General features: G+C 40.3%; 2 protein-coding genes across 12 annotated transcripts in view; one reads left to right on the forward strand and one right to left on the reverse strand.

Annotated features, from left to right (window-relative positions):
• ALPK1 (alpha-kinase 1) overlaps window positions 1-16643 on the reverse strand; it is a 121810-nt gene that overhangs the window by 58427 nt on the left and 46740 nt on the right. For 9 of the 11 annotated variants that reach the window (XM_010858526.1, XM_010858522.1, XM_010858525.1 and 6 more), the window contains one exon: window positions 1876-2055. In XM_010858526.1, coding sequence (XP_010856828.1) covers window positions 1876-1917 — 42 coding nt within the window. In that variant the 5' untranslated portion in view covers window positions 1918-2055. Of the gene's footprint in view, window positions 1-1875; window positions 2108-16643 lie in introns of all 11 variants that reach the window. The other 2 variants (XM_010858524.1, XM_010858518.1) reach the window with 1 other exon arrangement.
• LOC105002100 (serine/threonine-protein kinase VRK2-like) overlaps window positions 14481-16643 on the forward strand; it is a 12926-nt gene continuing 10763 nt past the window's right edge. The window contains exon 1 of the mRNA XM_010858581.1: window positions 14481-14578. Coding sequence (XP_010856883.1) covers window positions 14481-14578 — 98 coding nt within the window. The remainder of the gene's footprint in view (window positions 14579-16643) is intronic.

The raw sequence follows: 16643 nt of genomic DNA on the forward strand, positions 1-16643 counted from the left end.
ATGTTTTTAAAATATCTATGTGTTTGGATTTCAGTTCCTTCTCTGTCTTGGGGGGTTAGAGCCTCTAAGGCTAGCCACCCATGCTGACTGGGACAACTTCTGAGGGAAAACGATGGGGTTGAGAGGAGGAGGGAAAAGAATGAAACCCACAGTGTTAACTTTCAAGTCCGCCTGTTACCCCATCGCCTTAAGTGACCCTGTGCTAATGCCTTTCTCTGTGAGCCCACGCAGGAGACATCAGTGGCAGTGGCAGCCCGACCGTGAGCTAGAGCTGCTCAGGAACCAGCTGCCGAGGGACAGGTTCTATGCTCAGACCGCGTGCAGATGCACTGAAGGCGCTTGGGTGGACCGTGCAACATGCAGCGGCGATGGGCAAATGCCGAGCTTGTCAATGGCTCACATAGGATTCCTCCCGCATTGGTTGATCAGATTCAGCCAATACCAGCAGTCAGCCCCTGACTGAGCAGGAGCCTCCTTTGCCTCTCTGATCCCTTACTTCCCCAAGCAGCTTACCTGGAGGGCCATGGCTAATCGAGTGATTTTGCAGTCGTGATTTGCCTTATCTGGAACTAAACTGATTATTTCTCCTATTCTGTGGCACTAGAGAAAGAAAGAAAAAGAAAACGCTCCCCGATTAGGGGTTCAGAGTCTTCACTATGGAGAACACAAAACTTAAAGGAATTTAAGCTGAAGGGACAAAGGACATGATGTAGTAAAAGGAGAAGAGAAAACGTTCAGGAGAAATAACAGAACACAACACACTGCCCCCGGGGAGAATGAGGACCAGCACTGGGGTGAGCAAAATCAGACACTGATGTTTCTGGCCAGTAAAGAAAGAAAACACTAAGGTTAGGAAACAACTGGACACAGGGCATTTTATCTTGAAAAGAGCACGGATGACAGACAGGTTAGAAAAAACTAGACTTCTAAAGGCACCTTAAAGTTCCCCTGTAAAAACATATGCACTCCTATACAAGGATGTGGGAAAAAGGCTCTCCCAGAAACTTTTCCCATTACATAATTAACAGAAACAAAAGAGATGGGGAGTGTGCATTTTATATGGGAATCTTGTTTCTGTAACAAATAGCAGTCAACTAAAAATACAAAGAAAAATATTTAAAGCACATTAGACAGATACCCTGATAGAAATGAAGGAAATTTATCTGAATGCGAGGAAGAAATCTAAGGAAAGAAGGTTGCCTCTTGAAAACTAGCTAGAGAAGAAATTAGAACTGCTTTAACTCTCTAGATTTTGTGATTGAAATTTCCCAATGACTCATCTAAAACTATGTATGGTACAAACCATGAATGAACAGAAAGGCCAAATTCTCAAATCCTGGTAATGATGTAATAAGTATTTATCAGTTTGAGTAAATTTATTTATAAATGGTATGTAAATACAACATGAGAAATGTATTGATGGTCGAAAAAGAGAGATGGGACTGATGAGATGACATATTTGTGGAAACTGTAGATGTCTATGCAAACTGATGAGGCACAAAAACCTAGTTTGAAACAAAAGTACGCACCACCATTCAGAAGTTGCTTCAATTTTTTAATAATTGAAATTTACGTGCACCAGCCCACTTGGGCCTTTTGTTCTTCTTGAACTAAACTGTTTCTTGTAGCCCTCATGTTTACTGAAGCTTAAAATTCAAACTGACAGCAATTCACTGCAACAAAGTGGGCTTCCTCCCCTGCCCGTCCACCCGCAGCCCATGTCCCATTCATGCCCTAGAAATCCACTCATCTCTCGGTGGTCATCTGCCAAGAGAAGAAAAATAGGGCAGAGATGAGACCGTGTCGTTCAGACAGGGTAAAGGAGAGCGAACCCGCTGCTCCCCGCTGCCCCCAGCGCCTCCCCTTGGACCTCACCTCTGCATCTCTGGTCCTCCCTCTTGTCCTCCTCTGACACATCTGACGCCTCCAACAGGAGCTGGTCCAGCACTTGCTTGCACTCTTGCAGCAGCGTAGCTACAGCTTTTTGATTATTCATGACGATTACCCTCTCTTGATGATGAGTCGAGTGTCCCTGGGTCTACGGTGATCAATTACCTAGGAGAAGACATCGATTCTCAATAAAAGAGCCCCTTCAAGCCTTAGGTACCTGGTGAACAAAAGAAGGGGAAAGATGATTAACTGAAGCATCATCAATTATCTGTAAGACTCAAGCAGGGAGGGATAATAGAGCAAACACATGAAAATACATGACAGCCCCTGAGGACTTTATTAGGGGAGGGTGTGAAATTACTGCAGGCCTGGTCTAGATGGGCAGCACCTCGAAGGCATCAGAGAGCAGAAGGCAGAGGGTCCTGGGGCAGACCTCAGTCACCCACAGTGTAGTCAGTGGAATCACATGGAGTCAAATGAAATGAATATACCCTATGATTTATGTATCTTCTGCATACTTCACATCAGTGCCTCTGGATCCCAGTGGCACACCACTTTCTGCTTCTCTGAAAGTCTACAGGAAGCGTCTGGCTAGCAGTTCTAATATCCAGACACAAGCACGTGGTAATATGAAGTTTACCACTCTCATAACCCGCTGCTGAATTCCCCTGTGCAGCATCCTTTGTGGTATTTAGCATCATATAATTTGGACCAAAATAGGCAATGACAGATGCCAAATTTAAAGCTCTTCACTGCCAGGCACATTGCCAAATAAAGTGGAGAAATGAAATCCCAGAAAATCCAATTTCCTAGATCCATCATATGGATAAGATCTACTTACATCCTATTTAACACACATACAGTTGAGAGGCTTCTTATGTAAATATGAGTATGTTGTAACGAGCTATTGCAGTCAAGGTAATTTCAAGAACAAAATAACTCACTGACAGTATAAAAAAATGCCTGACAAATAAATACCCAAAAGTCTCTTGATGAACAAATCATTTTTAAGTTGAAGTATAGTTGCCTGGAAAATCCCATGGATGGAGGAGCCTGGTAGGCTGCAGTCCATGGGGTCACTAAGAGTCAGACACGACTGAGTGACTTCATTTTCACTTTCCACTTTCATGCATTGGAGAAGGAAATGGCAACCCACTCCAGTGTTCTTGCCTGGAGAATCCCAGGGACGGAGAAGCCTGGTGGGCTGCAGTCCATGGGGTCGCACAGAGTCGGACACGACTGAAGCGACTTAGCAGCAGCAGCAGCATAGTTGATTTGGGTGTCTGCAGTGACTTAGCAGTAAAGAATCCGCCTGCAATGCAGGAGACACAGGTTTGATTCCTGGGTCAGGAAGATCCCCTGGAAGATGGCATGGCAACCCACTCCAGTATTCTTGCCTGGAGAATCCCATGGACAGAGAAGCCTGACAGGCTATATATACTCCATAGGGTCACAAAGAGCCGGACTCAACTGAAGTGACTGAGTATGCATGCATGCATAGTTGATTTACAATGCCGTGCTCGTTTCTGGTATACAGCAAAGTGATTCAATTTCATCTATATATTCCCTGTGCCATACAGTAGATCCTTGATGTTTATCTATTTTATGTGTAATAGTTGACAAATCTTTTTGCTTTCCTTTTTTAAAAAAAATGTACATTATAAACAAAACAATGGAAGTTATTATCTTTCTGAATTTGCCAGAATAGACAGTGGAGATGCCATTTGGCTTAGGCACTCTTGTATGGCACTTAGAATCTTATTACCAATGCAAGAGAATCTGAAAAGGAAGAAAGTACAACAGATGTATGGATGACTCGACTCCCTCTGTCACCTAGCAGATCCATGCAACACAATAATCTACTGCTTTAGTAATCATTAAAAATATTAAAGTGGTGAGTTATCGTGTTGTTCTTGGGGAAAATGTGCTCTACTACCCTCACTTTAAGAAGCTGGTTTTGAATTTGAAATTGCAAGAAAGCATTTTTCTATCTTTTTTCTATTTTATGACTTAAAAGGAATAGAAAATGAAGGATAAGCCTGAAATCTAAATTTTGTAATTCTCATTCTAACCTGAATTGTTATGCTTTAGGTTTTAAAAGAGATACGCACACATACTTCACACAGATGGAACTGCCAAAGCGAAATTTTAGAACATGACAGACTTGTTTGGCGAAGACAACCGTGTATTTGTTGAAGAATACAAGCAGAGGTTTTTCATGCAATGTTCTTGTTACTTGAAAGAGCATTCACGCAAGTGAGGTCATGAAATTAGTTACTTGAAGCATTTAAATGTAAATATAAATCTAACTTCTTTTCTGTTTAAGATGTTTCAGAAAGTATTCCTGCTTGGATTGGGTTGTTGGACTAACCCGTTTTCAGTGTCCGTTTTAGCTCAAGTGTTTGTCAGTCAGTGTTTCTGTGGTACAAGTTGACCATTAACTTGCTTTTCTATGAAAAGAACTAAACAATAATGACTGGTCAGAGTTAATTAGCAGACTAGAGTGAGCAAGAGGCCACGTAGCAGTGATATCCCATTCCCACCATTGTCTGAAAAAAGGAGATGGTGACTGTCATGGGAAGCTATGTGGAGACTGAGAAATGCAGTTGCTGGATGAGAAGGTTAAGAACAAACATTGCTCAGAATGAGTTATGGGTGAGTAGGACACAATTTTCTTCAAGTCCTAAGTTAAATCAAGAAAGGGATTCTCTTTCTCCCTTTTTTAAGGACTTCATATAGAAGCATTAGTCGCCCAGTCGTGTCTGACTATTTGGGGCTCCATGGACTGTGGTCCACCAGGCTCCTCTGTCCATGGGATTCTCCAGGAAAGAATACTGGAGTGGGTAACCATTCCCTCCTTCAGGGGATCTTCCAGACCCATGGATCAAACCCAGGTCTCTAACATTGCAGGCAGATTCTTTACCATCTGAGCCACCAGGGAAGCCCAAAGAGAAGTGTAATAAGAAAATACAAGAGCTTGTGTGCAAAGAAATAAAACTGCACTATATAAAACTTTACTAGCACATCACGCCTTTGTCTAAAGGCTTATAGTAATGTTTTATTGGTGCTGTATCATCCTCTTAAGGCAGACAGTCATCTTCCACTGTAAATTTCATTTGCTTTGTTTCTGTTAATATTTTAAGCTGAAAGAGTATGTAGCAAAGAAAAGAGGACCTAGAAATAGGAAAACATATATATGTAATAATGTTCAGTGACTAATTCCACTTCGTTCTCTACCATTAACTATCTGTGCCTGAGACCTCTGAGATTCACTTTTGAGATTCATTTTTCTCATCTATATTTTGAGCTGATTGATTAGGAACAGTTGTTAAAATCTTTCCAAGTCTTAAATTCCATACTCAGCAGCAAAGGTTGTCTATTGCTAAATAACATCTGATGTTTATTTACTGAAAAATTCTTGGCTCTTTTCAAAACCCTGAAATATAATATTTTTATGCATACTTTCCTCTGTGGTTTAGAAGTGTTGGCTTGAATCTTAGAGGCTAGATTATTGCTGAATATTCTTCTTTGCTTTTGTTTCCTCACTTGAAACCCTAATTCCTGATGCACAAGATCATAAATCTCTTCCCTTTGTCTAAGTGCTGTGAAAGAGAGATAAGATACATGGTTTTGTGAGGGCAAACAGCAGGATTTGACCTAATCATTTGGGTAAGGACAGGGTGGATTACTGGGGGCTTCTCGGAGGATGTGATGCCTGAATCAAGCTCTGAAAGAGGAACAGGGCTTAATGAAGTTAAAATGGTAGGGAACAGCCCTAACTAATGTAGAAGGAAGTATAGAGGGAATGAAAGAAGGTCAGGTTGGCTGAACTATACATAAAAGGAGAAAGTTGATATAAAGTGATGCTAGAAGGGTAAGCAGGGACTGTGAAAGGCCTTGTGTACTAGATAAGGAATTTCGTGCTTACCCTAAGAGTCATAGAAAACTAGTAGTAGCAATAAGAACACAACCAGCTTTACACTTGGGAATGATCATCTTGTTTTGAACATAGTTTGTGTATTGAGGGCAGGGAGGAAACGGCAGGGGAAGTACTTATTGCAATAATCCAGGTGAGAGATAACAGGACTCTGGACTAGAGTAATGATATCAGAAATACAGAAAATTGGACAGATTTGAGAGCTGTTTATGGAGTAGGTGCAGCTTTGGTGTTGGATGGCTAGGAATACTCTTAAGGATTAGTCCCAAATGTCTGCCTCACCATAGCTCAAAACTGAATAGATGATGTTAACATACTTTGAGACAGCAAATACAGACAAGAAAAGACATAAATACATCTACTTCTAGCAATATAGTAAGGAAGATAAATCATATTGTCCAACATAAGCAACCAGATTTTAATAAAAAAAGCATGTCTAAAAAGGAGGGCGATATTTCCAAGACAATGAATGTTTGTTACTTATGAATTTCCAAACTGTACTGAAGATATGCTTCATACTTTTTTGAAAGTTACAGCATTTCCCCCTTTCCCTGTAGAATTCAGGAGAGACAATAGGAAGAAAATACTGTAATATGAGAAACACTTTGGAATCCAACCATCTGTCCACATTTGTATGGTTCATTGTTAGACATAACAGAGGCTGGAGCCCAGGAAATTTTCCTTCAGGCAACAGTCCCACTGAAAATTTTGGTCAGCTTCATGTAAAATTGAAAAATCATTTTCAATTTTAACACATATCAATTTTCCCCCCTTGAATGGCAACACTCTATGAGCTATACATTATTTCTAAATTGGAAAATGGATTTTCCCCAATATTTTTTATAATCTATGTATTATTTTTTCTATTTTAATGTCCCCTATATTTTTTTCCTTAAAAATCTAATAGAAAGAGGACAGAAAAAGCAATGAAACATGCAAACAGATAACTCTAGAATAACAAAGTTAGAATCATATAGTTTAAAACACACATCCATACCTATAGCCAAATGGCTATGTGTTCATACATTCTGCATTTGATTTTGGCATATTGATACTTTAGTTCTATCCATGAATAAGAATTTAGCTGAGTGGCTAAGTTACAGAATAACTGGCAAGTTGGCCATCATTAGAAAGAAGAAAATGAGGGAATTATTCAAAGCCCCATTTCTTTTGGTATTTATGCTTGAGTTTTTTCCACTGTATGATCAGTGCCTCTACTAGGGGATAAATTAGGGAAAATGAAAGAACTCCATGGTCTACTGGCTACCACCTCGGTAATAATTGACCAGCCAACTACTGAGAATCTTAGGCTTCAAGATGTGGGGAAGCATAAAGAAGTAAAAGAGATGGTCTCTACCATTAGGGAATTTACAATTAATTAGAGGAATAACACATACATATATAAAAATTAACTATACAAAGTATATCACACATGATTGTATTCTAAATGCTCAATTTAAATTATCTTTGGAATTCAATTAATGGTTGGTTAAATTTATAAGCAAGCTTACAGAACTCATTTAATTCATATGCACATGAATAATTATACTAAAAATATTTTTCATCTACATTCAAAATTATTTATCATATTGTTTTTAGGAGAAAATACATTCTGGTATCCAACATAAAACAAAAAGAATAAGTTTCTCCTATCACGCCCTAGCAATGACAATCCAGTCTCTCCCACACTTTCACCCTCTTTTGAGCCACACCACAAGTCCCCTCTGACCATAATACGTCTTGTACTGATTGGTGGTGAAGTGAAGTGAAAGTCGCTCAGTTGTGTCCAACTCTTTGCAACCCCATGGACTATACAGTCCATGGAATTCTCCAGGCCAGAATACTGGAGTGGGTAGCCTTTCCCTTCTCCAGAGGATCTTCCTAACCCAGAACTGAACCCAGGTCTCTGCATTGCAGGTGGATTCTTTATCAGCTGAGCCGCAAGGGAAGCGATTGGTGGTGGAAATGGGTAAATAAAAAGAGAAAAACATCTGATTGGAGTGTAACACAACTGTGTAGCTTGGTTGGATATGTTTGCATGACAGACATTTGTTAGCATTTAAAAACTGCATAAAAAGGGAAGAGAAGCCAACTTCTAAGCCACCAAACAGCTAAAGGGTAGACTTATATTTCTAGCAGTATGGAAGACTATGCTCTGACCAACATTCCTGCTGAAAACAACTAATAACACTGGAGAAGCATGTTAAAATCCCTAAAGTGTATCAGAGAAATAGCAAGAGAGGAAAGACTGCACAGAAGACAAAACAAGTAAAAACTGGAACCCAGAAAGTTAACACAGAAGCTAACCTTTGCCTTGAGTACATCTGCCAAACATTGTGAGCTGAAACTGGTTTTCACTATTTTAGAATGTGCGAGGATAGGAAATAAAACCAAAGGCCTACCCAGGAGGGAAGTATAAGAAGAGACCACCGCCCCCACCCCTCTGGCATAAAACTGAGATCCTAAAAGGTCGCACTTTTAGCATGCTGCTAAGTCACTTCAGTCGTGTCCGACTCTGTGCGACCCCAGAGACGGCAGCCCATCACGCTCCCCCGTCCCTGGGATTCTCCAGGCAAGAACACTGGAGTGGGTTGCCATTTCCTTCCCCAATGCATGAAAGTGAAAAGTGAAAGGGAAGTCGCTCAGTCGTGTCTGACTCTTCGCAACCCCATGGACTGCAGCCCACCAGGCTCCTCCATCCATGGGATTTTCCAGGCAAGAGTACTGGAGTGGGGTGCCATTGCCTTCTCCAACTTTTAGCATAGGGGTGAGCTAAAAGTGTTTTCTCATCTGCTTCCCCCACCTTTCAGGAAAACAGTCGATGGTAAGATAGGCAGCTTCAAGGAAGAGAGCAAAATGTTTTTCTCTTGCAAATCTGAAGCCGCAGATCCAAAAAAACCTCTAGCTGATAATTCTTTTAAGTAAATTATTTACAAATAAGCCCAGGTTGGTGGTTTTCTTGGCCAACTGGTTGACTGAAACATAATCATCTCTAAAGAAATCTGATTTCAACCCAAGTCTCAAAGATGCTCACCTATAAAATACCAAGAAATATGAACTCCAGATCAAGGCTGTCAAAATACATAAGGTAAAAAGAAACAATGAATGAAAGCAGAAACAACAGATAGTAAAATTAGACCCACAAAAGACTATAGATGAGGGAATTTCAGATAGATACTACAAAATATGCATGTTTCAAGAACTGAAAGAGTATGTTGAGTGTATGAATAAAGATCGAGAAACTATAAAAAGGCATATTAAAAATCATAAAATTTCTATTATTTAATTTTAATAATAATTAAAAATTTTAAATGTAAGGAATTGGATATATCTGATCAAATTTAGCTCTGGCTGAAGACAGAACTTTTGAACTGAATGATACATCAGAACATGCCACCTAGAAGGCAACAGAAAAAAGACAAAGGGATGGAAAATGCCAGAGAGATGAAGAAACACAGAGGACCGAGGAAGAGCTCTAACATATACTCAGAGTCCTAGATGGAAAGAAACAGAACAACTTTGGAGAGATAATGACTAACAACTTTTAGGCCAGGAGAAAGACAATAATCAGAATTCCCATAATACTCATATAAAAATTCATGCCTAGAAATATCACAGTGAAACTAGGTAGCAAAAAAGATATAGAGAAGATCCTTAAAATGGCCAGAGAGAAAAGGCAGATTACCATGAAAGAAATAACAATAAATTTATAGATAGCTACCTAAAAGCAACAATGGAAACTAGGAGACAGTGAAAAGATAGCTTTAATATATGCTAGAAGGGGAAAACCCTGCAAAATAATAATAAACATCAATAGTTCCAAGCACACATCTATAGTTAGTACTTTAGGTAGAAGGAAACTAATTACAGGCGAAGAGCCAGAGATTCAAGGAGAAATAATAACCGTAAAAGTGGTATGTTATTGGCTAAGTATAAACAAACAGTGATTGCAAAAAGTTACAACAATGTCTGCCTTGTAGGGTGAAAAATAGAAAAAATATATATACAAACACAAACAACAAGCATATATGTTAGAAGGACAGTGATTGACATTTAAGTTTTCTAAGATCCTTGAGTTGGTCAGAAGGATTGGAGACATTAACATTAGACTCTGATAAAATGTCTAAGATAATCCCTAAAAAATTAAAATAAAACATATAACTTTGAAACTAGTAGAAGGAAAAAAAAATGAAAAAAAAAAAAAGATCTAAAAGAAGGCAAGAAAAAGGAAAATTAAGAAATATACTCCTAAATGACTCAACTCAAAGAAGTCATTATTATGGAATGATAAACACTACATCAGTTCAGTTCAGTTCAGTTCAGTCGCTTAGTCATGTCCAACTCTTTGCGACCCCATGAATTGCAGCACGCCAGGCCTCCCTGTCCATCATCAACTCCCGGAGTTCACCCAGACTCATGTCCATCGAGTCAGCGATGCCATCCAGCCATCTCATCCTCTGTCGTCCCCTTCTCCTCCTGCCCCCAATCCCTCCCAGCATCAGAGTCTTTTCCAATGAGTCAATTCTTTGTATGAGGTGGCCAAAGTACTGGAGTTTCAGCTTTAGCATCATTCCTTCCAAAGAACACCCATGACTGATCTCATTTAGAATGGACTGGTTGGATCTCCTTGCAGTCCAAGGGACTCTCAAGAGTCTTCTCCAACACCACAGTTCAAAAGCTTTGATTCTTCGGCACTCAGCTTTCTTCACAGTCCAACTCTCACATCCATACATGACCACTGGAAAAACCATAGCCTTGACTAGGACCTTTGTTGGCAAAGTAATGTCTCTGCTTTTGAATATGCTATCTAGGTTGGTCATAACTTTCTTTCAAGGAGTAAGCGTCTTTTAATTTCATGGCTGCAATAACCATCTGCAGTGATTTTGGAGCCCAAGAAAATAAAGTCAGCCACTGTTTCCTCTGTTTCCCCATCTATTTCCAAGTGGAATTCAAAGTAGAACATAAACATATCAATGCTTATGATAAAGATAAAGGAATTAAATACTATAGTAAAATGATAATGATAGACTAGATTAAAAATAGCTACATGGATTTAGGAAAGCATAAGAATATAGAAAAGGTAAAAGTAATAAGATGGAAAAAGATATACTAGAAAAATACTAAAAGCTGATGTACTAATAGATAAAACAGACTTTAAGGCAAAAAGCATTAGTAGAGACAATGTCGATAATAAAAAATTACCTTAAATGCAAAAATTATTGGCACTAGGAGAGACCAAATTGATCTTCTAAATAAAATCACGAGTCCAATACATATGAAAACTTGAATTATTACAGAGCTCAAGATATAACTTTGAGCTCACTGTTTTTTTAAAATCAATACAAGTCAGATTAAAGACCAAAATGTGAAAAACAAAACCATTCAACTTAAAAAAATACCTAAAAGATTATCTTTATGACTTCTGGTTAGGAAAGAATTTCTTAAACACAAAAATAGCAAATTGTAAAGGAAAAGATTGATATATTTAATTAACTGGAAAGACACTTTTCTGATCAATAAAAAGACATCAAAAAGGAAATGAAAAGACAAGTCACAAACTGGGAGAGAGTATTTATAACATATGTAACTGACAAAAGATTTCTATCCAGAATATGTAAAGAATTCCTGTAAACCAGTGAGAGAAGGATCATAGAAGAAAAAGAATGAGCAAAAAATTGAACAGATGCTTCACACAAGGAAACATGATGGTCAATGAACTTATGAAAAGTATCCAGCCTCATCAGGAATTGTTGTTGTTCAGTCACGCAGCCATATTCAACTCTTTATGACTCAATGGGCTGCAGCACGTCAGGCTTACCTGTCTTTCATTATCTCCCAGAGTTTGCTCATCAGTAATTAAGAAATATAAACTCAAACCACAATGAAAAAACATTCACAACTTCTTGATTGGAAAAAAAAATGTAAGTTGGATAATAGTTGTCAAGAACAGTCACTGTTCTATTCCCATCCACCACTGCTTGGTATTATCCAGTAAAATCAAAGATGCTCACACACTGTGGCTCAGTGTCCACTCTTAGGCATATACTCTGGTTTAGGGAAGTTCTTGGACCTGGGCTGAGGAAATACGTATAAAAATGTTCACTGTGACACAGTTTGTAATAGCAAACAACAGGAGGCAATTTGAATACCCATCAACAGGAGAATGAATTAGAAAACTGAAGTGTAATTATACACTGGAATAGAATAAGCAAATGAATGACTACAGTTACGTGCAACAACATGGATGAATCTTGGAAATATAAAAGGAGGCCACAGATGAATACATGCATAAAATTTATAAACATTCACAGCTAAACAACATACATAGGATACAAATACATAAGGTAAAATTACAAGTAAAAGTAAGGGAACGATAAACTAAAAATTTAGAACACTGGATTTACTGAGGGAAGAGTGAAGAAGTTGGGAGGCAGGTATATGGACATGGGAGATTTCAAAGGAAGTGATGGGTTCTTTTACTTAACTTGGTTGTTTGATCTATGGATATTCACTGTGTTCTGTGTATATTGCACCTACTTCACAAGTTTTTGATACCTATTGACATTTAATGAAAAAACTAAAAACAATAAGATGGAAATTCAAGTCTAGGTGTATTGCATAGGTAACAAACCCTTAGGACTAGAGCCAGGGATTTCATCAAAAGAGAGTAAAAGGCTCAGGATTTCAGAGCAGGGAGGCACACTTACACAGGGGCTTCTCCAGGGTAGGATTTGAAATAGTTGAAGAGAGAAGAGAAGGAAAGAAATCTAGTTGGGGAATGAAGCTCGACTTCAAGGAAGAGATCCTCCTCTTATGTTGGGAAGCCATGAGTATGCACAGACTACTGAAAGAATTTATGAGACAGGCGACTTGAACCGTTAGTTTAACAAACACTAGATTGCACAGAGATTTATCTTTCATTCCACTGATAAAGGAATGTGTTGTGATTTCTAAAAAATAGTGAAATAGACTTCAGAAAATTCTATAAGTGAAAATGAAGGTCTTTGCTATGGCTCTTTTGTACCAAGGTTTCCAACCTCAGAGCCACGCCTTGTTAAAGCGGGAGATTGGAGCCGAGTGCTGCCTCTTCCCTCTTTCTCTCCTGCTCTTGCGCACCACCCTCTCCAGTTCCCTGCATGTGTTTATCAAACTTGACTGCACAGAAAAGTGCAATGAGAGTGTTCCGGGTCACAAACAGGTTACCTGCTGGCCTCAGGAAGAAAGAAGAGGAAAAAGAAAAAGCCATTGTTTCAGGGCCTGCCGCTGTTACTCCCCGGCTACAGTTACCCACTTCATCAGCTACGGTGACATCTGAAGAACTATTAGCCTGGCCCCCATGGCGAGAAAAGCAACTTCTCAGGTCAAGGTGAGTCAGGCCTGCCATCTGGTCCTGCTCCGGGCTCCTGTGCTTACGACTTCCAAATGATCCTTCTAGGAGAGTTTTCTTTGTATTTCTACACTCCAAATAGAAGAAGAGCAGTCCCATATATGGACTCTGTTATGTCTCAAATCCAGAACTGCATGATACTGGGAGCTAGTCACAGAGTAGGAAAAATTATTCTTACAAAATCTGAGGCATATCTTTTGGGAAGCAGCTATTGTCTACTCAAACTCTAGGTAAAGAATTTGAGCCATGAAGAGGAGTGAAAAGGCAGAAAGAGGTTGAGTAACAAGCAGAGATCAGGATAAGAATTCAGGGGTTCTGACTTGTCCTCAAAACACACTTTGCTAACCTTTTAAATAGTATTAGAGTTCTGGAGATTAACACAGCAAGTGTAATTTGCTAGAAGAGAAACAATTCTCTTTTAAAAGAGAAATTTCATTATAAGAAGAAGTGGAGTAGTCTGTGCTGTGGTGGATGAGGCAGCTGAAGTGCTCTGTTTACTCCTACAGAGTCAGAATGGCAAACTTACTGGAAGTCTCCAGGGATGGAATGGGGAGAAAGTCCAGGTGATGCTATGGTATGTATATGGAAATGGCAAGAAGCATGCGTGCCTGCATGTGTGCTAAGTTGCTTCAGTCATGTCCAGCTTTTTGTGACCCTATGGACAGTAGCTCACCAGGCTCCTCTTTCCATGGGATTCTCCAGGCAAGAGTATGGAGTGGGTTGCCATTCCCTTCGCCAGGGAATCTTTCCACACCAGGAATCGAGTCCATGTCTGTCTTCTGCGTTGACATGCAGGCTCTTTACTACTAGCACCACCCGGGAAACCCCGCATGTAGCGTCAGTTCAGTTCAGTTCAGTCGCTCAGTCGTGTCCAACTCTCTGCGACCCCATGAATCGCAGCACGCCAGGCCTCCCTGTCCATCACCAACTCCTGGAGTTCACTCAGACTCACGTCCAACGAGTCGGTGATGCCCATCTCATCCTCTGTCGTCCCCTTCTCCTCCTGCCCCCAATCCCTCCCAGCGTCAGAGTCTTTTCCAATAAGTCAACTCTTAGCATGAGGTGGCCAAAGTACTAGAGTTTCAGCTTTAGCATCATTCCTTCCAAAGAACAAAAGCGTACTATGATATAAATTGCCAGGGCTATGAAGCATTATGTACTTTTGATGAGGCCAGCAAATGTGAAGATTAAGATTAATTTTGCAGCAAAATATTTTCAAATCTGTATATATAATTCCCACAGCCAAGAGTTATTTTTCAAAGAACCATGTGGATTTTGAAGTTAGAGATGGCCCACAAAGAAGCAGTCTGTATTGGAGAAAAGGAATGCGGGGACTCTGAAACTATTGGAAGAGAAAAACGAAGGTACTGATATGAAGAACTGCAGTTTCACTGTCTAAGTCATCGAGAGGCTGCCAAGTGAAGCACTTGGGTTTGCAGTCAGGGTTCTTAGGTTTAAATTTCAGTTCCACTACTTGCCAGCTGAGCAGCCTTAGACAAATCATGTCTCAGTTTCCTCATCTCTAAAAAAGGGCTAGTAATAGAACTAATAACACAGAGTGCTAAAAGGGTTAATATTTGTAAAATATGAAGAATGTTACTTAGAATGTAAAAAGGGCTTTGTAGGTATCAGTTACTGTTATCAATACAATTTTCAAGAAATAAAATTTTATTTTTAAAAGGTCACCCAGTTCCTCCTTAATCTGCTTTTCTTTGGATTTGGTTTCCTTGTTGGCTTCATTAGAGTTTATGGTTTTGAGAAAAAAATTGCTTGGCTGTGTAAAGTCTTCAGGTTCTTGATCATTTCCTCAGTATAAAGCCATGTAATAATGGGATTATCCCCTAAATAATTCTCCAGATCCACATTCAATTAAGCAATAAAATGCTCTTAGAAAATTGAAATATTATGACCAGTCAGAAAACTTCAGGAAGAAGGATGTGAATTTTTTAAAAAGAACCTCTTAAACCCAGCTAACTTGGTTTAGTCATTTGTCTGAGGTGTCAGAAAAGTGAGCCCAGGAGCAGCTAAGGGAAAGGGCGGCCATCGGATTACAGATCAGACAGAAACACCCCTGGCCCCTTATCTTCCTCTTTGCTCTGAGACACAGGCAAAGCTCCTTATTTATTTTACACTTGCAGTGTCAAAGGCGCGTGGGGGTGGGCCTCCAGACCGGGGATTGGCAGACCACACTCCTGGACGGACATAATAAAAGTCCACCATGTGGTCATGGGATTCACACAGCGTGTGCATGTCACCAGCAACCGATGGATCTTGGCAGGGAGCCTCCTTCTGGCCTGGGAACAAGCACAGACTTGTGTTTCCTCCAGGGGCAAGTGGCCGTGACGGAGCAGCACTCAGATATTCGCGTGCTTTGAGGGCCAAAAAGCAAAAGTGTTGTTCAGTGGGGCAAACGTCCACACACCAAACCGCTTTAACGCAGTGACAGCCCAGCGGCACGGGGCTCTGTAGGACAAGGAATTTACAACAGAATTTTGCTACTTTTGTCTGATGGTAAAGAAAAAAGAAGTGTCAGAAAAGGAAAGATAGCATAATTACTTTTGGGGATATTCACCTGTTGAGGTGTAGCTTCTCTGGGGGCTCAGCCAGTGGTCAAGAATCCACCTGCCAAGGCAGGAGATGCAGGTTCGAACCCTGGGTCGAGAAGATCTCCTGGAGCAGGAAATGGCAACCCACTCCAGTGTTCTTGCCAGGGAAACGCCATGGAAAGAAGAGCCGGCGGGCTCTAGTCCATGGGGTTGCAAAGAGTTGGACACGACTGAGTGACTAACACTTTTGCTTTCGCTTTCACCTCTTGAGGGAGGTATCCCACCACACATGCAACCACAGAGTCCTCAGCATGGCTCATCCTAGCTGGAAAGTCTAAAGTACTGTTGTACAGAGTGAAATAAGTCAGAAAGAAAAAAAAAAAAAAACAAATAGTATAGATTAACACATATGTGTGGAACCTAGAAAGATGGTATTGATGAACCTATTTGCAGGGCAGGAATAGACTCAGACATAGGGAACAGACTTATGGACACAGCAAGGGCAGGAGCAGGTGGGACAAATCGAGAGAGTGACATTGAAATATATACATTACCATGTGTGAAATAGCTAGCTAGTGGGAAGTTCGGAGAAGGCAATGGCACCCCACTCCAGTTCTCTTGCCTGGAAAGTCCCATGGACGGAGGAGCCTGGTGGGCTGCGGTCCATGGAGTCACTGAGAGTCGGATAGGACTGAGCGACTTCGCTTTCATTTTTCACTTTCATGCATTGGAGAAGGAAATGGCAGCCCACTCCAGTGTTCTTGCCTGGAGAATCCCAGGGACGGGGGTGCCTGGTGGGCTACCGTCTATGGGGTTGCACAGAGTCGGACACGACTGAAGTGACTTAGCAGCAGCAGCAGCAGCAGTGGGCAGTTGCTCTGCA

Source organism: Bison bison, unplaced genomic scaffold (genome assembly GCF_000754665.1).
Source record: "Bison bison bison isolate TAMUID 2011002044 unplaced genomic scaffold, Bison_UMD1.0 scf7180017864389, whole genome shotgun sequence".
Classification (NCBI taxonomy): Eukaryota; Metazoa; Chordata; class Mammalia; order Artiodactyla; family Bovidae; genus Bison; species Bison bison.